The sequence below is a fragment of the Corythoichthys intestinalis genome, chromosome 15, assembly GCF_030265065.1.
Source record: "Corythoichthys intestinalis isolate RoL2023-P3 chromosome 15, ASM3026506v1, whole genome shotgun sequence".
Lineage (NCBI taxonomy): Eukaryota > Metazoa > Chordata > Actinopteri > Syngnathiformes > Syngnathidae > Corythoichthys > Corythoichthys intestinalis.
In genome coordinates this window covers 21760744-21787598 of record NC_080409.1, presented here as the reverse complement: position 1 = coordinate 21787598, position 26855 = coordinate 21760744, and the positions used below count along the sequence as shown (strand labels likewise).

Genomic DNA, 26855 nt, shown 5'->3' with positions numbered 1-26855 from the left:
CTGCTCGGTCGTCCAGCGCCTGGCATCCTGGGCGTCCTCCCGGTTGTTCTGCTTGGTCGTCCGCTGCCTGGCATCCTGGACGTCCATTCGGTCGTCTTCCGCTGGCGCCCCGGCCGTGCGGCCCGGCCGTTTGTTCCGTTGAATCGTGTTGCGGGTCTTACCAAATGCGTTACTGCCCTCCAGTGGTCAGTTTTATTGCTTTAAAATGGATTTTCTCCGTTGTGCTTTGGAGCTAAGTTGAATAAGAACCCAGAGATGTCACTTGTGAAAAAAAAAACGTATATGACGTATAAATACGTCTTTGGGACACTGAAATAATTAAAAATAGAACGTATTTATACGTTTTTGGGAGCAAATGAGTTAAAAGTAAAAATATGTGTTTCCCTGCCCCATGTTTTTTCATTTTCATATATTTTTGAAAAAGCTCCATGGAGCCACTAGGGCAGCGCTAAAGAGCCTCATGCGGCTCTAGAGCCACGGGTTGCTGACCCCCGGTTTAATAGATATACCATGCAGCATATTATGCCTAATTAAAACAATATATACTACTGTGACAATGACATGATAACACATATGAATATATTTAATACATCCTTAAAATGCAGGTTTACTCAGGTAAGGGTATCATTTGTATTTATTAATTTTTTTTTTTTTTTTAAATTAGTTATAGAAAACCTAAACAATGGGATCGCCAGAAAACTTTCGACAACACCTGGTTATTTACGCTCCCTCGTCGAAGTAAAGCTCCACAAGTTTACCTCAACGGCGGGGAATATCGATGTAAGCTGTCCCGTTGAACAAATCTACCGTATATTTTGACACTTCCACTGTCAAAATACAATTAAGATTATGGGCAGCGGAGGGACAGTTTATCATGCATATAACGTCTTGTAAATAAAATTGCAGTGGCATGGGTATAATGTATTTCAACAGGCTTATAACGTCCTTTAAATAAGACTGTTTCTAGAAGTGGCATAATTTAGCAGGTGTATAAATTACTTTAAATAGCATTCGGCTATGATTAGCATTTTTAATAGGCTTAGTGGTCAAAAGGCACTATAAAAAGAATATACTTTAAAAATATTTCTTGCATTTGACCTGCGATAACCCTTAAGGGGTGTGGCATCGGTCTCGCTGCATGACGTCATTTGGAGTATAAATGTGATGATTCCTCCCCCCATTTCAATCAACTCCATCTCACCATCAACACTTTGAAATACAGATCGCGCTACACTTTTAGCCAAGATGAAGCTATGTGTCGCCTTTTTTGGACTTTTCCTCGTGTTTCTTGCACTTTCGTCTGAGGTAAGTTGCAAACTTAATCAATGTGTTTGTAGTGTAACTGCCCTTTTTCCAATTTTCCCCCTAAGTGGCCTCAACCTTGTATCTTAGGTCACAGGCTAACACGTGTTAAGGTGTATCAATTTGGCCATGCCTCGCGGTAGTTTCAAATGTTTTTGGTTTTTCATAGTTGAAGAAAAATGCATTTGTCGGTTTACCGAAGTGAAAGGAAGGGAGTTCTCTATAATGAGTACCTTTTTTTTTTGCTTCATTTGAGAGCCTTTCAGGTGTGTGACCTCAGTTGCAATACTATATTTTGTCTGGAGAATTGATTTATATACAGGTCTGTAAAATATAAGACTACAACGGAATAAGTTTGAATCAATTTTCATTGAGAATCTGACAAATGTGTTATTCTTGCAATGTCTTTTTTTTTTTTTTTTTGGTCACATGGTGGAATTTTTAGAAATGGCTTTACATTACACCAATAGACGTCCAATCCATTTGAAATGGGAGGGCTAGCCCGCCAAGTTCTAATGGATTGGATGTCTACAAGGGACAAACTAATATAAAATGGCGGCAGAAGGATGATTTAAAAGCTACAGAATGGACATCAATGGAACTGAAAAGGCTAACTGTACCAATTGTGTTGCAGGTGGTCCATGGACAGACCACAAATGGACCTGTGAACGCAACATTAAATATGTCCACCATTATACCCACAACTACCAACCCCACAACCGCAAATACCACCGATAGGAATGCGTGCTCCAGAATCAATGGCCACCCCTTGCTGTTGTTCGCCCTCGCCCTGGCTCCTCTGATTCACAGTTGGTGCTTATGAGTGCACTTGTGGCCCCCTCACTGGACATAGAGAATTCACTGAGTTTCTTCGAAGATGTCTGGAATTCATATTCAGTCTGTGCAGCTGCTGCGCTCACTGTCAAGTGGTTTGCATCTTGGAATTTTGCATGGACTGGACAATCGTTGGGAAGTAATCCACTGTGCAGTCTAATGCTTGGCTTTTTTTGTTTTTCTCCCCCAAATGTCCAGTGAGTTTTTCTTTTAAGTAAAAGGATGCTAGTTAAAAGATCTGTTAAGTAAAAGTTTGTATTTTGGAAATCTGTGAAAGTGTTTTTTAGGTCTTGAAAAATGTTGTAAATTCAATAAATGTTCATCTTGGAAGAGACTGCCTGCTTTTTTAGCCAAATTGGGAGTGCAGTTGCATAAGTCCTGTATTACTTGGTAATTTGTAAACTAATTGAATGGAAATCTAAGGTGCTTAACAGGACTTAGCTTTGGTGTCATTTCTAATGTATTGTATCAAGATCTTAAGCTCTTTATCTTGTCAAGTGAAACTGCTAATGAGAAATTGCATTAGCCGCCCAGATTTAAATTTTTTTTTTTTTTTTTTTAACATTGGAATATTGGACTGCTTATGGTTGGTGTAGTAAATATGATTAAAGCCACACAAGCTTGACACCCCAAAACTAGTCCGTCTGACTGAAATGTCGTCTGGAAAATAAGTTTAGCTATTAACTCATCTTGTATACCGGTAGATTTGTTTACTTTTTTTAGGGGGGACTTAAAGATTACTGAAGATACTGATTTATTTCAATGGGACAAGTTTAAGGTCTCTAAATTGCCAATTGGCTTTCAAATCTCCAACTGTCTGTGCATTGTACTTTCAACCGTTAGTTGCCTGAGGGTTCGTGAAAAATTCAAGCAATAATCTAGACATTGGTTAGCTGTAGGAATGTGCCAGTATGATAGTCTGACGGTATGATAACCAAAATATGGTATTGCAATCACGGCTCTAAAATGTGTTAGAGGTACATATTTGCGTTTAAAAATTCCATTGAACATTTTTATTTTTCAAACCATTAGCAAATTGGAACATGTATAAAATATATATTTATCCACACCAACTAAATTACCCTTTAGGTAAGCCTAAAACCACAGCTCAACGTTACCAATTATAATTAAGTTTTCCATAAAATGCACGTGTATGACTTATCATGTTTCCATTATACACGCATTCTCAACAGTTGCCAGAGAGCTCATTTTACCACCGCTAGACACACTAAACACGCTAGAGGTAACTCGTAGCTGGTGGGAAACGTTCATAAGTGTTATTAACCTTTAATTCTGTATAAATGCGAAATCACAGGTATTTCCTCCTCTGCAGCCACACTCCGCGAACATGTATTAGCCTACATAGTATTCCCATACCAGCAATTTCGTTTTCGATCGGGATGGAAAAAGTTTTGAGTTTTACCTCCAGCCATCGTGTAGCACAGCTGACTCATTCACACTGAGCAACAATGGGTTGGGGAGGGTTGAGCTTTGCAGCTGCAAGCGAGTGATTTCTCCAGCTAATACCTTAGGGACGGTATGACAGAAAAAGTTTGCGGTTTTGAAACCTTGATGTTTTCATACCACGGTATACCTTGAAACCGGTAATCGGCAGCACTAGTTGCTCGTTTCCTGGCGTGCCTTGCTGTGCTATCAGTGGAAACCCAGTGTTCGATTGTAACAAGTGTTTGATTAATAGAACCAATATTTTTGCCCTGAAGCTTTTACAGCCTTAAAGGCACCTGGTATAGATTACTTAATTAGCCATCACATATTGGATAAATATGTTAAGAAACATCGACCAGTCCTGCTTACACCTGTTGGTCAGACAGACCCTTTCAATAGTGACACATGGAATTTTCTAGACACCCCCTTTGGTTTGGCTCTTTGTGAAGATTGGCTCCCACCCTCACTTTGTGACAATGGCTGCATTGTCCACCTCATCTTATCTACTTAAAAAACTTCAGTGGGATTCGTGATGAATAGGCCTGCTTCCTCCCCTTGGTCGTTACACTTGTCACCATTACACATAACGGGCTTTGGGATTTTTCATTATTTAAGATAACTTTTTGACCCTGCCACAGTCACATTTCTCAAGCACACTAGTGACTTGAATACCGATGAAGTGTGGTTGTTTGTTTGAGACTAAACGTTTGCTTTAGTTCACCATCAGAGTATGACCACTTAAATACTTTCTTCCATTTCCCTTCCTGCCACTCCACATAATTCCTGAAACGTAAGGGAACCTGAGATCGGGTTTGGTGACAAAGTGGGGGAGAAAAGTAAACAGAGTTTGGGTAGAGGAAAGTCGTGAGATTTAGACATCAAACCCAATTACCAAGTAACATTTTAACAATTTTTCACTGATTTCAAAGTTGCCATCAGTTTATTTCATGCAATCAGCATTTTTTAATATATTAGTGATAGCCTATTTCAGATTATTCATATATTTTTCACCCAATACCAATTTAATATTTCAGTCCTTTGCAAAGTTATATACTAGTACATTTTTTCTGAATTGTCAACATCAGCTTGTCATTGTTTTTACATTTTGGAGTACTTTGGCATTAGTGCAATAAAGCCCATGTCACACTGTCCATATTGTTGGTCACCTGCGTCTGCAATTGTTGAAAACATGGCATAATTATTTTTGCAACAAGTTTATATAGCTATGTTCATGCTTTGAGCAGCCAATTTCAAATGAAGGTTTTAACTTATACTAGGGGTTATCTTTTGAAAATGTAATCGGTAAAACTATTTTCAACGATAAAAGATTTGTACTATAAGAGGCACACGTGAGGACTGAAAAGTGGTTATTTGCATACGAATATGAAAGACCAAATTTGGACTTGGACTGGAGATGAGATTTCTCTGAATGTTATTTTAATGTTGGTGTAATGGCCCAATGCTTTTTATCTAAATAGGCTGGGAATCTAACTAAAGATGCTTCGCTGTACATCCAAATTTGTAACCTCTTTAAACTGTTTTCAATAAATCCGTTACATGAAAATCGAATCCATTTTTTTTTCTATGTTGAGGTTTAAAAAAAATTGCTGTCATATGTACCCTCGTAGCAAAGTAGGATCACCACATCCTGTATGCAGAACTCCAGAAATTGAAACCAGAGATTTCTCTGAAACAATACTGAGTTTGTACTTGAGATGCTTATTTGTATTTTTATTGCTTTATACCAAATGCAATAAATCAATGTGTAAACAGCAGAAGTCTTAAATACCTCCATCTGTGTAATGATGCTACAGTAAGCATCGTGTTGACTTTGTTAGAAAGGGTTAACACACTCTACACACTCCAGTACAAGACAAGGTTGCAATATACGTTCCCATGGCCAAATAATAGCAAAATGGCAATAATCTGTCTGCCATGGCAACTGTATGTAACGCTCATGCTAGTTTGCCACCTGCAGCAGTTTCGCTTGACCTAATTTTGCTTCTGCATGCAACGTTTTCTTGTTGCTCAGGAAGCCATCACATGTTTTTTGGAAATGTCAAGTTAGCACCTCTTCTGCGCAACACCCTTATCCTTAACTTCTGCAATATGAGGCACGGAAACACCTTGATCACCAAGCCAAAAGCACATTAACCCATTCAATGCCATTGACAGACATAAAATCCACTACAACTGTGATGGCTGCCATTGACAGTGATAGACTTCCAATCCAATTCGAGTTAAATCGGGCTGGATGTTTATCGCCGTCAATGGCAGCCAATGAGTTAATGCCATACATTATAAAAGAGCATGTTGTTGCTCAAAAAGTGACTTTTCCGATTCTCATTTTTGCCAAGGAAGCAACGAGGTACTCATAAATGGTCTAACCTCAATCCAAATATCCATCACGGTTGTTAAACTTTACTTTCAAAGAATGTAAACCAAGCTAATTCTCCGTCAGTCTCTTCCTCTTGATAATACCACTTTTACAATTTCAAAGGTTATGGAGTCGATTCCTTTAAAAGGGACGAGAAAAGGAAAGAAAAAAAAAAAAGCACATCACATTAAAAAAATTTTTATATGATAACAACCATAAAATTCCTTTGATTCTGGTCAGATGGATGAAGTCTGTTCCTGTTCAATACTGTGCTGACTGCTAGATTATAGTCACTATAAAGCAACAAAATCCTCTCTCTCCCTAATACATGATTATCTTTGATACATAATTTAACTAACTAGAGTAATATTTCCACAATTTCTTTTTGACTAATAATCAGGGTTTTGTTGTCTTTTATGTACAACCGTGATTTCTTTATAATGAAACAACATAGAATAAAAAAATAAAGTTATCTAATTTAAGTGGGTGTGAAGTTGTTATTGAAGCCCGCACTTCTGGCACTGCCTTGTCGTAAATTCTAAGTGCAAACTGTGATTTGTGTGATCCGCTTAACTTGATAAATATCTAAACACAAATTTCTGAGCCCGTTTGTTTCGCTGAATAAAGAATATTTGAAAGTCTTTTTCATAGACGGATTTACACGTATTTATAATAAAATATTGCTTAACTAATTTACTGCCATTGACAGCGATGAGATATCAAATCCAAGCTGTTGTCAAATCACTTTTCCAGGTGCACCTTTGCATTTTCTTCAACTTCCACTACCGACCATTTGCAGAGTCGTCAATCGCCGTCAATGGCAGCAGCGAATGAGTTAATCAATTCATCTAACCCCTCTTGCAAAGCCAATATTGTAATTGGAACCCTGCCTGTTGGATTCCACAAAGTCACTGATGGATGGAAACCCAACCCTTTGTTCGATCCACTGGGCAACACTAAGCAGCTTCTTGTCTTGGAAGGCGGGGCCAGTTAGCTGTAAGCCAATGGGAAGGCCTCTCCTGGATAAGGTAGTTGGCACAGAAACTGCGGGGAGACCTGGAGTGAGAAAAAACAAGAGCTGAAGGACAGTTCATGGAAAGGTGATGATTAGGATCCTAAGCGCAGTTACAGGTTAATTTGGAGAGTGATAACAAGCAGAAAGAAGTTGAGGGAATGAACTGAAGGCAAACATTTAAAGAGAAAGTTTTTTTATTCTAAAACATTTGTAATAATATGTAACTTTAACAGATGACTTACATGCAGCTCTAAAAAACAAAATAAGTATATGCACTTCTTTTAATGACTTAAAATGGCACCTCTGACAAGATAATGAATACCGTATTTTTCGGACTACAAGTTGCATCTGAGTATAAGTCGCACCAACCATAAAATGCCCAACGAAGCGAAAATAAAAAACATATATAAGTCGCACCGGAGTATAAGTCGCATTTTTGGGGGATAAAATCCAACACATAGAACAGATATGTCATCTTGAAAGGCAACTTAATATAAAAATACAATAGAGAACGATGCTGGACGTCCGTATAATTTGCTGAATCAATTTGGTCCTCGATACCAAAAAGGTTCGCATCAACGTAAATAAATGATAATTAGGTTGTTTTACAGCAATGACATAAACGGTTAGCATGCGTTCGCTAGCATTAGCACATCGTTCAAACACCCACACCACTGGCTCTAAGTGTCCGATCGCGGGTGGAAAACAACAACAGAAAAGATGATACACACAGGTGTTGCCTCTCAGAGCTACGTAGCTGCCCGTCTTCTTCTGGCGTGAGCGGTCTTCACGTAAACAAGTGCGAGTGCGCCCCCACGTGAGCGTGAAAGCGCCACAAACTAAAAGCATGCATTTCAATATAAAACTAGGCCTGCAAGCAGGACTGAACGGGCCCTCGCAATCTAGCGCAACTCGGACGTCATGCAACTCGGACAGTGTGCAGGTCAGGGTGGTGGCAGATCGTCCTCTCTAATCATCTCATTAGAACCTAACATGCGCGAAAGTTGCCTCTTTACATTCACACACCTAAGAGATAAAAACCCCTATTGGACAGAGGACTACAAAAAAGGAGCGAATAAAGGGTCATAACAGCAACAGACAGAAATGTGGACATGGGCCGTAAAATAAGTATTTTAAAAGGTCTTGAAACTACAATGACCAACCTGAAAAGAACTGGACATATATTTTAAAAAATGAGTGACTTTCTATTGCCACTAGTTGGCGCTGTAGGGTTGATGCAAATGACCCCTACAGGACCCTTCAGACTATGACTCAACAAGCACGATATGTTTGGCGCAGATATGTTGTAGAAGTTATGACTGTTCAAAACTTGTGGTGAGACGAAATGGCTTCAGTCATTTTTACTTCTCCTGTTGGACCCTTCTGCTTCAACCAAACCTCAGTATTTTTCATCAGGCACCTGAACACATGTCTTCAGGCTCCCCTGATGCAGGTTTGAGGTGAATAGATTTTTTTTTCCTTGGAGGAGGAGCCTGTTTCGTAAAAAAGGCATTTCCTGTTCCCACTAGGGGGCGCTAGGCCTAATGAGTAATATTTCAATGCACTCGTGTTCAGGGTGGGATCCCGCACATACATGCCAGATATGAAAAAGATTGAACGTTGTTTCAAGGAGCTATTAGTCCTTTACTGAATTTGTCATTTTGCCGAAAAAATGGCCGACTTTGGCACCACGCCCAGGTCAGACCCATGAATGAAAACGCACCATTTTGAAAAGTTTAGATTTCATAGGTCTCCTGAATTGTCTAACCAATTTTGAAGATGATCCAATTGATTCCCTCTGTGACAAGGTCTCAAATGTGCACCCTGTTAATTGATAAAAATTTCACATTCGATCCAAAATACCCGATTTCCTGTTGGGTTTGGAATATGGGTGCAAGAGACTTTTTGGAGCAGTTTTGCACAAGGTATCGACTCCCCAAATTTCATTGCTCATCGTTAAAAAAACCTAATAGGAAACGCCTTTTTGAAAAATTCAAGGGGGCGCCACTGAGCCATTTTGTTACATTTTTTTGTAACGTTGCAAGATTATCGAAATCCACACAAAGCCGCATGTATGTGCAAAATTTGGTGAGTTTTCGTGCATGTCCAGGCCTCCAAATGTAAACTGTACTAGAAATGGACAGAAATTTCACATTCGATCCAAAATACCCGATTTTCTGTTGGATTTGGAATATGGGTGCAAGAGGCTTTTTTGAGCAGTTAGGCATAAGGTATCTACTCCCCAAATTTCATTGCTCTACGTTGAAAAAACACAATAGGAAAGGCCTTTTTTAAAACTCCTTTCTGTCGCCACCAGTTGGCACTGTAGAGTTGATGCAAATGACCCCTACAGGACCCTTCAGGGTATGACTCTCAACAAGCATGGGAAGTTTGGCGCAGATATGTTGTATATCTGCTGAGTTATGACTGTTCAAAGTATTTTGCGAGACAAATTGTTGATGATCATTTTCACTTTCAGTTTGGACCCCTCCGCTTCAACGAAACCTCAATATTTTTCATCAGGCACCCGAACACAGGTCTTAAGGCTCCCCTGATGCAGGTTTGAGGTCAACAGATTTTTTTCCCTTGGAGGAGGATCCTGTCTCGTAAAAAAAGGCATTTCCTGTTCTCACTAGGGGGCGCTAGGCCTAATGGGTAATATTTCAATGCAGTCGTGTTCAGGCTGGGATACCGCATATACATGGCAGATATGAAAAAGATTGAAAGTTGTGTCAAGGAATTATTAGTCATTTACTGAATTCGGTGTTTTGCCGAAAAAATGGCCGACTTTGGCACCACGCCCAGGTCAGACCCGTGAATGAAAACACACCATTTTAGAAACTTAAGATCTCATATGTCTCCTGAACAGTCTCACCAATTTTGAAGATGATCCAACTAACTCCCTCGGCGAAAAGGTCTCAAATGTGCACCCTGTAAATCGATAAAAATTTCATATTCGATCAAAAATAACCGATTTCCTGTTGGGTTTGGAATATGGGTGCCAATGCTTTTTTGAAGCGGTTTTAGACAAGGTATAGACTCCCCAAATTTCATTGCTCTACGCTGACAAACCCTAATGTTATAGGCCAATTTTAAAATTTCAAGGGGGCGCCACTGAGCCATTTTGTTACATTTTTTTGCAACGTTGTTAAATTATCGAAATTTACAATTTTCCGCACGTATGTGCAAATTTTGGTGACTTTTCGCGCATGTTCAGGCCTCCAAATTGGCCGTTTTCATTTGCCCTGAAAAAATAAAAATAAAAAATAAAAAATAATCCTTTGCAAAACAATAGGGCCTTCGCACCCCTAGTGCTCGGGCCCTAAAAAGTCAATAATACAATTGAACACACATTGCCAAAGGCAGAACGCGAATGTGGCCATAGCTATTAAGAGTTATTCAGACAACTATACCATAAAGAACATGCTAACAAGTTTACCAAACCATCAGTGTCACTCCAAAACACCAACATGTGAAATGCTATCATAATGTGTTAATAATTTCACACATAAGTCGCTCCTGAGTAAAAGTCGCACCCCGAGCCAAAAATTTTGGCTTTTTTCGGATATTTTGAAAATATGAAGAAAAAAAAAAACGCGACTTATAGTCCGAAAAATACGGTACCTTTTAGAATATTACTAATCGTATTGCAGAGCACCGGCAAGATCAAATAATTCTTAACATGTTGGAGTGGTTTGATGAACAATTGCTCTACTTCATGTTTCAAATTCAACGTGCATAATTTTCATTTTAATTGCAGTTCATTTCAGAGTTCGCAAAGATTTTTTTCTTGGTTGTTGCTGTGACAACTACAGTGGTAAGAAAAAGTAGCTGAACCTTTTGGAATTTCTTACATTTATGCATAAAATCATCAAATGTGATCTGATCTTTGTCAAAACCACACAGATGAAAGAGCAGTGTCTGGTTTAACTAAAACAACCCAAACATTTATAGGTTTTCATATTTTAATGAGGAAGGGGGAAAAATAAGTGAACCTTCTGCCTAAGGACACTTAAAGAGCAATTGAAACCAATTTATACCAAACAATTTAAATCAGGTGTGAGCCCAATCACTGTTGAGTGGTTTAAAATTACCCTGCCCACTATAAAACACACACCTGGCAAGAATTGTCTTGATGAGAAGCATTGTCTGATGTGCATCATGGCTCGTTCAAAAGAGCTGCCTGAAGAACTGCGATCAAGGATTGTTGATTTGTATAAAGCTGGGAAAGGATACAAAACCATCTTTAAAAGCCTGGATGTTCATCAACTGACTGTCAGAGAAGTTGTGTACAAATGGACAGAGTTTGGCACTGTTGCTTCTCAAGGAGTGGCCATCCACCAAAGATGACACCAAGAGTTCAGCGCAGAATACTCAGAGAGGTAAAAAAGAACCCTAGAGTGTCTACTAAAGACTTACAGAAATCACTGGCATAGTCCAGTATCTCTGTGTACGGATCAACTATATGTAAAACTATGGCCAAGAATGGTGTTCATGGGAGGAGTCCACGGTGGAAGCCACTGCTGTCTAAAAAAAACATCGTTGCCCATTTAATGTTTGCAAAAAGGAACTTGGACACTCCACAGAAGTTTTGTCAAAATATTTTGTGGATTGATGAAACCAAAGTTGAATTGTTTGGGATTAACACTCAACGTCATGTGTGGACGAAAAATGGAACAGCTCACAAACATCAACATCTCATTCCCACTGTGAAGCATGGTGGAAGGAGCATCGTGATTTGGGGCTTTTTGCTGCCTCAGGCCCTGGAACACTTGCAATCATTAATGGAAGAATGAATTCAAAGGTTTATCAGGATGTTTTGCAGGAAAACCTGGGGCTGTCTGTCGGACAGTTGAAGCCTAAAAAGAGGATGGTAATTGCTGCAACAAGATAATGATCCAAACTACAGAAGTAAATCAACTCCAGAATGATTTGTGAAGAACAAAATACACGTTCTAGAGTGGCCAAGTCAAAGTCCAGACCTGAACTCCATTTAGATACTGTGGCATGACCTAAAGACAGCTATTCATGACAGTCATCCCAGGAATCTGACTGAACTACAGCAGTTTTGTAGAGAAGAATAGTCCTGATCGATGTGCCAGACTGATCTGCAGCTACAGGAAGCATCTGGTTGAAGTTATTGCTGCCAAAGGGTGGGGTGGGGGGGGGCACAAAATATTAAATGTGATGGTTCACTTACTTATTTTTCTCCCTTCTGTCATTGTTTGCATACTATCCTCATTAAAATATGAAAACTTATAAATGTTTGGGTGGTTTAAGTTAAAGCAGACACTGTTTTGTTGTGATTTTGACAAAGATCAGATCACATTTGATGGCGATTTTATGCAGAAATGTCAGAAATTACAAAAGGTTCAGATACTTTTTCATTCCTTTTTTGTACCTGCAACTTCAGTGCCTACACAATAGTCTAATATATGAAGGAATTTGCTTGGCTCTCTTTTGGGTTTGGGTAACAGGCCCATCCCTCCCAAAACGTTTTGGGGTTCAATATACAAATTCCTTTATCAGCTTGTCTTTACCTGCCATGTTAGCAGGATTGGTGAAGACATCCTCCTGCGAGCTGCGTGTTCTGTTGTCTTCTTGTGTGAAGTCGGCATAACGAGCGGCATCTGAGAGAGTTGTGGGTGTCAGGAGGACGTCAACTCCTGAGCTGAACACGCGGTTGAAATCGTCTGTAATCAGCCGACGAACCCTCTGGGCTTTCACAAAGTAGTGCTCATAGTTTCTGATAAGTGGGAGGAAAAGGTTAAAATATAGTTAATAAGAGAAACAAAAGATGAAAAAAGACTAGTAAAAAGTGTTCTATTATAAAAGCATTTAAAATTACTAAAAAAAAAAAAAAAAAAAAAAGTAATTAAAATTAAATTTCTATTTCCTAATCATACCAATACTGTAAATTAGGACGTGATATCATGGATTTCATGAATACACAATATCGATTCTTTGGACAACTACACGATATTACAGCCTGCCACGATTCGATTGGATTTTATTCAAGCGCCTTCTTCCATCTATATTTTAATACAATATTATGTACGTATTTAACACAATCAGTTCAATTTCAACTACAGCAGTGACTCCTAACTTCCTAAAAGTACCAAATCCTTGAATGCCTGAATTAGATTTTAACCCGATTTTAGCCCGAGAGACATGTTGCCGATAACCGTTGAGCATCGTGGCCGGAATTTTGAGGTGAGGGGTGTCACGATGCCTCGTGTTGTGTGACATATTAACCACCAACTACCGATCTGGTGCCTCGGAAACCTTACAACCACGTCACAGGAAGTCTTGCGTGCCAAAATTTCTGATTGTCGTGCTGCAAAGTGTGACACATCCTATATGTTCCTACCACTTCTTGATAAATATTGACAATTAGTGCATTTTTGTGACCGGTGTGTGATTTCTCTTGCGTGCTCTCTTGCTTTTGTACAGTGCTCCCTCGTTTTTCTCAGTTATGGGGACCAGACCTCACCGCAATAAGTGAAAAAGCGCGAAGTAGTGCCCCCCCAAAGAAATGTTTTTTATAGGGCTGTCAAACGATTAAAATTTTTAATCGAGTTAATTACAGCTAAAATTTAATCGTAATTAATCGCAATTAATCGCAATTCAAACCATCTATAAAATATGCCATATTTTTCTGTAAATTATTGTTGGAATGGAAAGATAAGACACAAGATGGATATATACATTCAACATATGGTACATAAGGACTGTATTTGTTTATTATAACAATAAATCAACAAGATGGCATTAACATTATTAACATTCTGTTAAAGTGATCCATGAATAGAAAGACTTGTAGTTCTTAAAAGAAAAATGTTAGTACAAGTTATAGAAATTTTATATTAAAACCCCTCTTAATGTTTTCGTTTTAATAAAATTTGTAAAATTTTTAATCAAAAAAATAAACTAGTAGCCCGCCATTGTTGATGTCAATAATTACTTACACAATGCTCATAGGTGCTGAAGCCTATAAAATCAGTCGCACCCAAGCGCCAGCAGAGGGCGGCAAAACTCCATAAAACACAATTAACAAATGAGCGTTTCATTGTACCGTCATTTAAATCTGTTTGGCGGGACAGCTGCGTTAATTGTGTCAAATATTTTAACGTGATTAATTTAAAAAATTAATTAACGCCCGTTAACGCGATAATTTTGACAGCCCTAGTTTTTTTTTTTATTTACTTTGTGTATGTTTAATGTATTTATTCAGATTTTGCATTGGAAAGAGATACCTATAAACATGTTACTGTCCCACAGAGTTATTTTTAAACGGTTTGACAAGTAAAACGATGATTGACGCATGCGGCGCTTTGAAGATTTGTGTGCCAGGCATCTGTGGCAAGATCAAACATAAACGGCTGTCAATCATCAACTTTAATAAGCAACTCCAGTGCACTGCCTGACGAACATAGAGCAGGGAGGAATAGTAAGACGACGCCATCGGCTCGGGACAGCTCATCTGTATTTACTTTTCTTTTTTGATTGAAAAAAAATCCGCGATGGACTGAGGGCGCGAAGTAGCGAGGGATCACTGTATTTTTTTTCTCTCCCCGACAATGCAAATGCGCAGTATGTGACACCTACACGTGTTCCTCCATCCCACCCAGACAAAATAGGCAGCGTATCCCATTTTTCTGTCTTTTTTTTTATAGCGAATGTTTTCATCCGAGCAGAGAGGGCAGATGACTTTCAGTATTAAGAGTCGAAGTGCCTCCATCGCCATTACTGATTGACAGCTGCTCTTCCCGCCTCCCAGCAATGGCAGCTGTCAGACCGCGCTTTTCACGGCAGTATGCAATGATCCGGCAGACTCTGGTCTTGTAGTGTGACGATTCGTCTGTTCCGAGACCCATGTTCCCTCTAAGCTGCGTGCGCAATCGCGTACTGCTGGCACCTACTCTGCGCACAAGAAATTCAGTGCTGCGCACAAAAAAAAAAAAAAATCAACAGTAACGTAATAATTGCGTTGTAACTCGGTGAGTGACAGGTGTCCAGCAAATGATACGATAAGGGTCACTTCCGCTACGCAGCCAATCATAGCAGTGACATTGCTTGTGTATTGCCCAGCCTACACGCGCGGTGTAGGTTAGCAAGCTGACAACAGTGCGTGAGTGCGGCGGAGTTGAGAGACGCAAAGGCCAACCCCTTATCATGGCGAAACAAACGGGCAGCGACACATCCACTCACCAAGACAAAGTAAAAAAGAAATGTGGTTCATATAAGATTGAGTGGCTGTCGGAGCATGTGCAAATAGACGAACAAGTGGTGAAACTGCAAGACACAAGATGCGACAGGGGATTGGTACATTATTGAGGGAGAATGCAAAAAGACCGACAGAAAAACGAGCTGTCCCACAAAACAAAATCTGGCCCAGAGGAAGTTGAAGTTCTCATTGACGATATTTTATTTGCCATCGAAATGAATGCGTCAATGGTGTCAGTTCAACAAATCCGCAATCACTTGGCAAAGTATGTGAGTATACCAGAAAGCTGGCGAAGTAAAAACTATACCTTTGAATTTGTAAACTCAATCAATGAGATAGTGGAGAACGAGACTATGTGCAGTGTTAAAAATGCACCCTGGCATACACTGATAGTAGATGAGAGCACTGACATATCAGTACACCAAATGCAAGTCCTATATATTAAGACGTGAAAAATAAGGTACAATTTAAGTCAGATTGGTGTGTATTCAAGTGACATTTATTAAGATATTTTAATTATGGATATTAATCATTAAATGCTCTTACTACTAGATAATTTACGGGCAGTAGAAATGCTAATAGGCATGAAAAGTCGTGATACTGGTGTGTGGCCGCTATGTACCGTATTTTTTGGACTATAAATTGCAGTTTTTTTCTTAGTTTGGCAGAGGGTGCGTCTTATTTTCTGGAGCGACTTATTTGTGAACTTATTCACACATTATTATATCATTGTTGCTAGTTACCATGTTCTTTATGCTATAGTTATGTGAATAACTCTAAATAGCTATCTTACATTGACATGCCAGGCATGTTCTCAGTTCGTTGTTTATGAGTCATGTAATGTTATCATACCGTACACTTATTCAGCCTGTTGTTCGCTATTGTATTTTTATTCTAAATTGCCTTTCAAAATGACATATCTGTTCTTGGTGGTGGATTATACCAAATAAATGTCCCCAAAAATGCAACTTATACGCCGGTGCGACATATATGTTTTTACCTTTTCATTGCGCATATTTTGGCTGGTGCGACTTATAGTCCCAAAAAAACGGTACACATCTGATGTTGCTCACCGTGGGCTGCAGTGTGCTCAGGGAGATTTGTGTTTGCTCAGACACATGAAAAATTAGAGGGAACATTGTCCGAGACACACTGCATCATCATGACACAATGATGTGTAATCTGATACTGCGATCGTCGGGAACCACCCAAAAAATCTTGTTGTCTGGGTCAGGCATAAGTTTCACATGCTTATTCAACGAAGCCTTCGGAATTAGATCATAAACCAATATTTTCAAAATCAAAACAGGCATTTTATTAAGTGATTTATTTATCTTCTATGTGGCATATCCTCACAAGAGTCGCTGGGGTGCTGCAGTCTAGCCCAGCTAATTATGGGCAGTAGGCATTTTACACCCTGAATTGGTTGCCAGTAATTTTATTGGTTCACAAAATTACCAACGCAATCAATGTGTTCAAAGACCCCCCCCCAAAAACCCCATGAATTTCGCACAAAATAAATACTGCAAAGGATTTTGCCTTTTGCTGTTGCTTCTTATTATGGAAAATGCTACTCTCCTTGGAATTTGGTAGTTTGTGTCATGAAGACTGCCCTACAGGTCTGCGGCATCTCCTCATATCAAGTGTGAGTCAACCTTCCACTGAGCAAACCAGTTTCTCCTCATGTCAGATATACCCCTTTTCCACCCAAAGAATGAGCGTGCTTGTTTGGTACTGGTGCTTTGTTGGTTCGTTTTGAGAGTTTCCCAAACACTAGTTGGCCAGAGACACTTTTTTTTTTTTTTTTTTTTAAATGTACATAGTTGTTTATGTTGTGTGAGCAAATATGAGGTTATGTAACCCACACGACATAATCAACTATGTGCATTAAGAAAAAAATATATACAATATACAGTGCCCTCCATAATTATTGGATTTATAATAATTATGTGTTTTTTAGCTTCTAATATTTTTTTTTTCTAAATAATATGGGACCTTAATGGAAAAAAAAAAGAGAAAAATCCGACCTTCATTACATGTGCATTTATTCAGTGGGGAAAAAATCCCACATAAAGAAATTTTGCTTTTGCTTTTACTTTGTACAACCCCATTTTGCCAACAAAACAGCACCTAATCTTCTCCTATAATGTTTCACAAGATGGGAAAAGACAGAAAGAGGGATCTTCAGCCATTCCTCTTTGCATAATCTCTCTAAATGATCCAGAGACCTGGGTCCTCTCCTCTGTACTCTCCTCTTCAGTTCAGCCCACAGGTTTTCAATGGGGTTGAGGTCTGGAGACTGAGATGGCCATGGGAGGAGCTTGATTTTGTGTCTGGTGAACCATTTCTGTGTAGATCTGGTCATATGTTTAGGGTCATTGTCTTGCTGAAAGACCCAGTGACGACCCATCTTCAGCTTTCGGGCAGAGGGCAACAGATTTTGATTTAAAATGTCCTGGTATTTCAGAGCTTGCATGATGTCATGCACCCTAACAAGGTTCCCAGGGCCTTTGGAAGCGAAACAGCCCCACAGCATCACTGACCCACCCCCATACTTCACAGTGGGTATGAGGTGCTTTTCAGCATCTTTCGTGGCACGCCAGACCCACTTAGAGTGTTTGTTGCCAAAAAGCTCAATCTTGGTCTCATCTGACCAAAGCACATGGTCCCAGTTGAAGCCCCAATACCGCTTGGCAAACTCCAGACGTTTGCGTTTATGATTGTGAGTGAGGAAAGGTTTTCTCCGTGCATGCCTCCCAAACAGCTTGTTGGTGTGTAGACAGCACCTCATACCCACTGTGAAGTATGGGGGTGGGTCAGTGATGCTGTGGGGCTTTTTCACTTCCAAAGGCCCTGGGAACCTTGTTAGGGTGCATGGCATCATGAATGCTTTGAAATACCAGGACATTTTAAATCAAAATCTGTTGCCCTCTGTCCGAAAGTTGAAGATGGGTCGTCACTGGGTCTTTCAGCAAGACAATGACCCTAAACATATGGCCAAATCTACACAAAAATGGTTCACTAGACACAAAATCAAGCTCCTCCAATGGCCATCTCAGTCCCCAGACCTCAACCCCATTGAAAACCTGTGGGGTGAGCTAAAGAGGAGCGTACAGAGGAGAGGACCCAGGTCTCTGGATGATTTAAAGAGATTCTGCAAGGAGGAATGGCTGAAGATCCCTCTTTCTGTCTCTTCCCATCTTGTGAAACATTATAGGAGAAGATTAGGTGCTGTTTTGTTGGCAAAAGGGGGTTGTACAAAGTATTAACACCAGGGGTGCTAATAAATTGTGACACACATTATTTGATGTCAAATAATTATTTCTTTATGTGGGATTTTTTCCCCACTGAATAAATGCACTTGTATTGAAGGTCGAATTTTTCTCTTTTTTTCCATTAAGGTCCCATATTATTTTAAAAAAGCTAAAAAAACACATAATTATTATAAATCCAATAATTATGGAGGGCACTGTATATATATTTTTTTGATGCCGCAAGCTATCCACAATAGCGTTGCGCTTGACTGGTCAATAGCACTCGACGTAATGGGCAACCCTGATGTGGATTGATGTTTTGCGTGCTTAAGCAATTGACGTATTAATCCAGATCAGTGTATTGTTACATCCCTATTTGTTTACATAAGTAGCGTGTAATCTAAACAAGTACATTTATTTCTTGATATTAATACTGACATGAAAAAAATGAGGTGAGCATGTTAATGTGGGCCACACATATGACTCATACAAAAATAATTGACCACAGTCTCATTGGCTTTATCAGTATGCAGTGTTGTGCTGACTGAAGTGCAATCAATTTCCTTCTATTCGAGTATCCTTTGTCAATGCAACATGGCTCCTTTTTGCTCATGAGGAAAATAAAAATATCTTACTGTTTAAGCAGAAAGTAGTTTCCAGACAGTATCCGGCCTCTCACAACATCATTGAACCCCTCGTGTCGTGTGGTGGCATACATGGCCTCCGTGGAACTGTCCACTTCGCTACGATGGCCTGATCAATGAGGGGTATAAAAATGTATTTTCAACATCAACTTCAAACCTTAACGTGTCTAAGAGATGCGCCAATGCTACATGGGAATTTCCCTCTAGTCTTTCAATAAATGCAAAGAAAGGACAACCAATGTTTGTGGTTAAGAAAGCAACTTCTTACCATACTGTAGACCATCAAACCGTGCCATGTTAGACGCCACCTCAGCACAGCACAGGACGTGGTAACACGCAATAGAATACTGGCAGTGAGGGAGGGACACTTGCTCCACACGCGCACCTGATTTCTCAAGCAAGTCAGTGACATGACTCCATTGTGCAGCAGTCTCCTCGGACATACCAGGGGCATAGAACTCCTGAAAGCACACAGGCATCTTCGCTAGTCTTACTTATCACTTTTTGAGCAACAGTAGAAGTGAAATTAACTTCTATTTATATGATCATTATTTCTGGTTATGTTAGGCCAGCACAGAAGGCCTTGCTGGCCCTGACGGTCCACCACAAGCTTACACTTTTCGTATGAATATTACCAATTAACGCAGAAATTTGAGGAATCACAGTAATTACAAAGTACAGAGTTCCATGATTATTGGGTGGAAAAAAGGTGACCACAATAAACATCTGGTGTTGAAACATTTAATTTACAGGTTAATAGGTGCCCTATAAAAATATGAGTATAAAGTGACCTTTGGAATGCCCACGAAGAGATTCTTGACATCAAAGTTCTCAGCCAGCTCCATTGGCGATGGGGGTGCAGGAACTGTTGTGGAGTCTTTGGTGTCAACACCTTGGAGAATACCTTATGGACGTGTCAACAAGATATCAGATAAGATGCTCCAATTCAGTTTCAACACTGGCATTTACAGTATAACAAATTAAAAACCTGAAACAGTATAAATAGATAAACAGTAGAGATGTGCCAATCACATATTTTTCCACCCGAGTCAACCGATTTTGAGAATCTGCCGATAGCGAGTCCCGATCAGATACCCAGAAAAGGTTTTTTTTCTCCTTGAATTTGAGCTAAAGTTCCAAACATGTTACAGTACTAGATTATTTACAGTACTTCCTCTTCAGTTTTTTTCCGTGACTGTAGCGAGTTATAAAACGTATACTAGTCCTTCTTGAAAAAATTAGCATATTGTGATAAAGTTCATTTTTTCTGTAATGTAATGATAAACATTAGACATTCATATATTTTAGATTCATTACACACAACTGAAGTAGTTCAAGCCTTCTGTTTTAATATTGATGATTTTGGCAAAAAAGTCAAGAAAAAACAAAAATCCCTATCTCAAAAAATTAGCATGTTTCATCCGACCAATACAAAAAAGTGTTATTTAATACAAAAAAAGTCAGCCTTCAATTAATTATATCAGCTATGCACTCAATACTTGGTCGGAAATCCTTTTGCAGAAATGACTGCTTCAATGCGGCGTGGCATGGAGGCAATCAGCCTGTGGCACTGCTGAGGTGTTATGGAGGCACCTCCACAGTCTCAACTTCCTCTTCCCACAGATTCTCTATGGGGTTCAAGTCAGGAGAGTTGGCAGGCCAATTGTGGACAGTAATGCCATGGTCAGTAAACCATTTACCAGTGGTTTTGGCGCTGTGAGCAGGTGCCAGGTCGTGCTGGAAAATGAAATCTTCATCTCCATAAAGCTTTTTAGCAGATGGAAGCATGAAGTGCTCCAAAATCTCCTCATAGCTAGCTGAATTAACCCTGCCCTTGATAAAACACAGTAGACCAATACCAGCAGCTGACATGGCACCCCAGACCATCACTGACTGTGGGTACTTGACACTGGACTTCAGGCATTTTTGCATTTCCTTCTCCCCAGTCTTCCTCCAAAATCTGGCACCTTGAGTTCCGGATGACATGCAAAATTTGCTTTCATCTGAAAAAAGTACTTTGGACCACTGAGCAACAGTCCAGTGCTGCTTCTCTGTAGCCCAGGTCAGGCGCTTCTGCCGCTGTTTCAGGTTCAAAAGTGGCTTGACCTGGGGAATGCGGCACTTCTAGCCCATTTCCAGCACACACCTGTGCATGGTGGCTCTGGATGTGTTTACTCCAGATTCAGTCCACTGTTTCTGCAGGTCCCCCAAGGTCTGGAATCGGCCCTTCTCCACAATCTTTCTCAGGGTGCGGTCACCTCTTCTGGTTGTGCAGCGTTTCCTGCCACACTTATTCCTTCCCAGACTTCCCACTGAGGTGCCTTGATACAGCACTCTAGGAACAGCCTATTTGCTCAGAAATTTCTTTCTGTGTCCTAGTCTCTTGCTTGAGGGTGTCAATGATGGCCTTCTGGACAGCAGTCAGGTCGGCAGTCTTGCCCATGATTGCGGTTTTGAGTAATGAACCAGGCTGGGAGTTTTTAAAAGCCTCAGGAATCTTTCACAGGGGTTATGAGTTAATTTGTTGATTCAGATGATTAGGTTAGTAGCTTCTTTACAGTACCCTTTCATGATATGCTAATTTTTTGAGCTAGGGATTTTTGGAAGTCATCAATATTAAAACAATAAAAGGCTTGAACTACTTCAGTTGTGTGTAATGAATCGAAAATTAATGAAAGTCTAATGTTTATCAGTAAATTAGAGAAAATAATAAACTTTATCACAATATGCTAATTTTTTGAGAAGGTCTAGTATATTTTTGTTTTTTTTTATTGCAATGCCATTGTATTTCTGGATTATTTTGTTACTTTTTAGGACATAAAAATTATATACATTACATATACAATATGCTATAACATACACATTTATATATACATACATATACACACACACATATATATATATATATATACACATACACACATCAGAGGTTGCGCTAGACATTTTCGTTGTCTGTCATTTTGACTGACAGGGTCATAAAAATCCGGTCATAGTCTATTTTTACCCGTCACTTAAATTTTTAAAAGGATAATGATGACATATTCAATAGTATTTAGTTTTCATTCATTTTTAATTAATATTGTAACGCTTGCTTGGCGGCGAAAAATTTGACACGGAAGTCGTGGTATTTTCCTCCCTCTTTACTCTGCTTACCGCCAACAACTCCGCCCCCAAAGAGGCAACGATATAGACCCCAATCACCAACGTCACACAATGATCTTAATCATTCAATCAGTCAGCCCAAAATCTTCTAAATATATATTAAATGCATCTTACCAGATATAAAATGACTAGTCTGTGGTGATCGTTTGGTGCCCAGATTTCTTGTCGAATTACAGCAGTCCATCTCGCTCTCATCTTCGGGTCTCTCAGAATACGGTAGAACTTCAAGTCTCTCCGTCTATCTTCTCTGTTACAGCAACCAACCGCCACACACGCCTTCACCATTTTGATTATTAATATTAACGAGCAGAAAAACACGCCGTAATAGGAGGCATATACGTAGTGGTAATGTGTAAACATGACGAGCTGACACACAATATGGCGGCTCCAGTCAGGGGGCAGAGGTTTGACGTCATGTGATTGGGGTCTATACACAGGCGGCAATCTTGTCCATCAATTGGATGACGCGCTGGCACACCGGGTGCACCAATAAGAACCTCGCGTTGATGTGTCAATCACGGTGCCGCCGCCAGACCCCGGTGACGCTACAATATTCTGATCGAAGAGCCAACGACGTCATGCATTAAGAGAGACAATAGCTAATTAATATGCTAACTCGCCACCCTGTGGTCTGGGGTGTGAATTGCAACCTGTCAAAATGACGGATGGACTTCAGTTTTTTCCGTCACCGTTTTAAAAAACCGGTCAACGACGGAAAATATCCGGTTAACGCGACCCCTGACACACACACATATGTATATATATATGTATATATATATATACACAGATATATATATACATACATATACACACACACATATATATATATATACACATACACACATCAGAGGTTGCGCTAGACATTTTCGTTGTCTGTCATTTTGACTGACAGGGTCATAAAAATCCGGTCATAGTCTATTTTTACCCGTCACTTAAATTTTTAAAAGGATAATGATGACATATTCAATAGTATTTAGTTTTCATTCATTTTTAATTAATATTGTAACGCTTGCTTGGCGGCGAAAAATTAGACACGGAAGTCGTGGTATTTTCCTCCCTCTTTACTCTGCTTACCGCCAACAACTCCGCCCCCAAAGAGGCAACGATATAGACCCCAATCACCAACGTCACACAATGATCTTAATCATTCAATCAGTCAGCCCAAAATCTTCTAAATATATATTAAATGCATCTTACCAGATATAAAATGACTAGTCTGTGGTGATCGTTTGGTGCCCAGATTTCTTGTCGAATTACAGCAGTCCATCTCGCTCTCATCTTCGGGTCTCTCAGAATACGGTAGAACTTCAAGTCTCTCCGTCTATCTTCTCTGTTACAGCAACCAACCGCCACACACGCCTTCACCATTTTGATTATTAATATTAACGAGCAGAAAAACACGCCGTAATAGGAGGCATATACGTAGTGGTAATGTGTAAACATGACGCCAGACCCCGGTGACGCTACAATATTCTGATCGAAGAGCCAACGACGTCATGCATTAAGAGAGACAATAGCTAATTAATATGCTAACTCGCCACCCTGTGGTCTGGGGTGTGAATTGCAACCTGTCAAAATGACGGATGGACTTCAGTTTTTTCCGTCACCGTTTTAAAAAACCGGTCAACGACGGAAAATATCCGGTTAACGCGACCCCTGACACACACACATATGTATATATATATGTATATATATATATACACAGATATACATTTACACATATACATATATACATACATACATATATACATATACATACATACATACATACATATATATATATTTGGTGTGGTTTTTTTTCAAATTAAAAACCAAATCCTTTTTACCCATTCCAATTTTTCGAGAAATGGCCCGATTTCTGTTCACGTCATCGGATCGGGACATCCCTAATAAACAGTGCTACAAAAGTTGTGACGGGTGACCAATTAAATTGATGATGAGATTCAAAATAAATGGTTGAATGATCGATTGTAAGAAGACAATTGTAAATTTATGTAACCCCAACCTAACAACAAAACATCTAAAATATAACAGTCATTTTATGGGTTAAAAAGAATTTCCATGCACAACCTACCTAAAATAATAGCGGCATCGCTGGCACTTCGTGTTATTATGCCTGGAACATCAGAGGAGTTGACCAGAGGTATGAGACCATGTCTTGACAGCAGTCCATACGTTGGCTTCAAAGCCACAACACCACACAATGCTCCTGGGTTACGAGTGGAACCACCTGTGTCTGATCCTAAAGCACTACCAGGAAGACAACATTGCAATGTCATTCTCTATCACTTTTTAACATTTAGGAGATGAAACTCATGTATCACTCACAAGTAACTGGTGAGGGAGGCAACAGCTGCAGCGCTTCCTCCTGAACTACCACCACAGATAACCCAGTCAGAGTCAGGTACAGCTCCTGTCCGCTCACAGTAGGGAGCAGCGTAGCTCCAAGGGTTCCTCACTGGTCCGAATGCACCATCAGTACTGCCAGAGCTAGAAGGCAAAAACAGGAAAAATACTTACAGTATGTTAAAAGTGAAATTTATACCTCTAATTTTCCAGTTATTCTTATAGTAGGGATACATTTTAAAATTTATGGCGGAAAACACTCAGGTGACTTGAAGTTCCGCTCTGAGACCTCCAATTTGGCCATATTTCAAAATTGTCCAATATGCATGTGTGATACATCATTGGTAAGCTTAAAATCTCAATTTTCTGGGGGAAGAAAAATTTTGAACATGAGGGCATTTAAAAAAATTATAATAATTTAAACAGCAAAACTCTACCTGGAGGTGAGAGCACGCGAGAGCATAATTAAAGACGCCATGATGAGATATTATCACGTAATTACCTCTTTTCGATCCAAAAACTCAATGTAGCATGTATCACCGAGTGTCAAGACACAGCTGTGAATGGCCACAGCCGGATTTTGGGGGGATTTTATGGGTGAAACATGGTAATATAACAAGGGTTGCTATGCAGAAATCACAGACATCAAGGAGTGGTCGAGATTTTCATTTTCATATATTTACCCTTTTAAACTCCCCCCCCCCCCCCAATTTTTCTTTGTTTGGATCGATTGTTTATCATCGAAAATATTGGAGTAAATGCGACAGTAACGTAAAAATTATAATTAAGCGATAGTTATGAGGTAGATATCAGCGACTTTTTTACAGACGGCAATTTTTTCATTGTGACGTAATTTGTTTAAAAGTTGAAAATATGCTAGTAAATAATTTTTTAAAGTCTTTTTTTTTTTTAAACGAAATATTAGACATCAATTAACGATTCTAAGCTAAAAATGACAGACATTTTGAATAATATAATTAATTACCTTCGTTTTATGGCTGAGTTGAAACAAAAGTGGTTGCGCGACGTCTGTAAACGGGGGTTTCCAGGGTAAAATGGACAAATAAAAAAATAGTTCAGAGGCTTAATGTGCAATGAATCTGCTATGGCAGCATCTAGACATATTGTTTTATCAAACACAACAGTTCATTTGGCTTAAAAAACAGCAGTTTATTTTAAAGAGGGGTGCAAGAGCAGAAACTGCTTTTTCAGACCTGTCTGTGTTTTCTGCCATATATAAATACCAACAGAAAGCGGATATAATCAAGAAAAAATACAGTACAAAGCAAACATAAAATGTGTAAAATTTTGTATGTTTCCAATAATTCTCATACCCCATCGCAAATTCATCCATGTTGGTCTTCCCAATAAGAACAGCTCCCTGGTCCAAAAGCTTCTGTACAACTGTAGCATTATATGGTGGGGTGTAGTCTGCAACATAGAACATCAGCTAATCATGACTGATTCATAATCACACTACATAAACACGTCTCCACATACTTTTAAGCATCCTGGAAGCACACGTTGTTTTGACATTCCTTGTACAAAAGTTGTCTTTGACTGCAAAAGGGATTCCATCCAGTGGGCCTTTAGGGGTACCTGTACAAGGCCATTAAATATTTGTGTCATTTGCTCACACAACAAGATATCATGACTAGACTTTCACGTTTCAGAAATTATTCTTTCACCTTGTAAGAGTCTGGTCTCTGCTTCTTGAGCCTGCTTCAAGGCCAGTTCCTCGGTCACTGTGATATAAGCATTAAGATGCTGGTTCTGCTTGATTCGGTGCAAACACTTTCTACACAATTCAGTTGGAGAGATTTTTCCTTCTCTGAATGCAATGGAAACCTGTAAATTAAAAAAAAAAAAAAAAAAAAAAAAAAGGTTTTATCCTGGGTGTTGAAATTTGTTGTATGTAAAACTATAGCAGAAATGTTACAAACAAGACATGAACAATTTATCAATATATTTTGATACCGTTAATAGGTCAACATTCAGGTAGTAAACACACATGCTAACGCTATAGATACAAGCATTATTGTCAGATACAATGCTCAATAATTTTAAGTTAACGCACGAAAAACCGCGATAATTATCTTTTTTAACGTGAAGTCATACCAACCTCTCGTAAAGTGAAGCTAAGCATATTTACAATTCTTAGAGAGTTTATCCGTCAACCTTCAAAACAGTGTGCGGCATTAGAGGGCTGCCATGTTTGTTTGGAACAGGCAGTTGATACAACGATTTG

The 26855-nt window shown here is 39.3% G+C and overlaps 1 protein-coding gene and 1 long non-coding RNA gene across 3 annotated transcripts; one reads left to right on the top strand and one right to left on the bottom strand.

Annotated features, from left to right (window-relative positions):
* Positions 1–1145: 1145 nt before the first annotated feature.
* Positions 1146–2466, top strand: LOC130930759 (uncharacterized). The gene is made up of 2 exons (XR_009067105.1): positions 1146–1305; positions 1937–2466. It is a non-coding gene; the product is annotated as an uncharacterized LOC130930759 (long non-coding RNA).
* Positions 1854–26839, bottom strand: qrsl1 (glutaminyl-tRNA amidotransferase subunit QRSL1). Of its 2 annotated transcripts, none has more exons than XM_057858839.1 (11): positions 26760–26818; positions 26296–26455; positions 26108–26206; positions 25942–26038; positions 24590–24751; positions 24336–24511; positions 19891–20003; positions 19368–19560; positions 19091–19208; positions 12515–12720; positions 1854–7015 (listed from the first exon to the last, which is right to left on the bottom strand). In XM_057858839.1, exons 3-11 carry the CDS (start codon positions 26115–26117, stop codon positions 6804–6806), a joined length of 1287 nt encoding a protein of 428 aa, XP_057714822.1. In that variant the 5' UTR covers positions 26118–26206; positions 26296–26455; positions 26760–26818; the 3' UTR covers positions 1854–6803. The 2 variants fall into 2 exon arrangements, with proteins under 2 accessions (XP_057714822.1, XP_057714821.1); XM_057858838.1 differs by having other exon boundaries at positions 1864–7015; positions 26730–26839.
* Between the last annotated feature and the right edge of the window lie 16 nt (positions 26840–26855).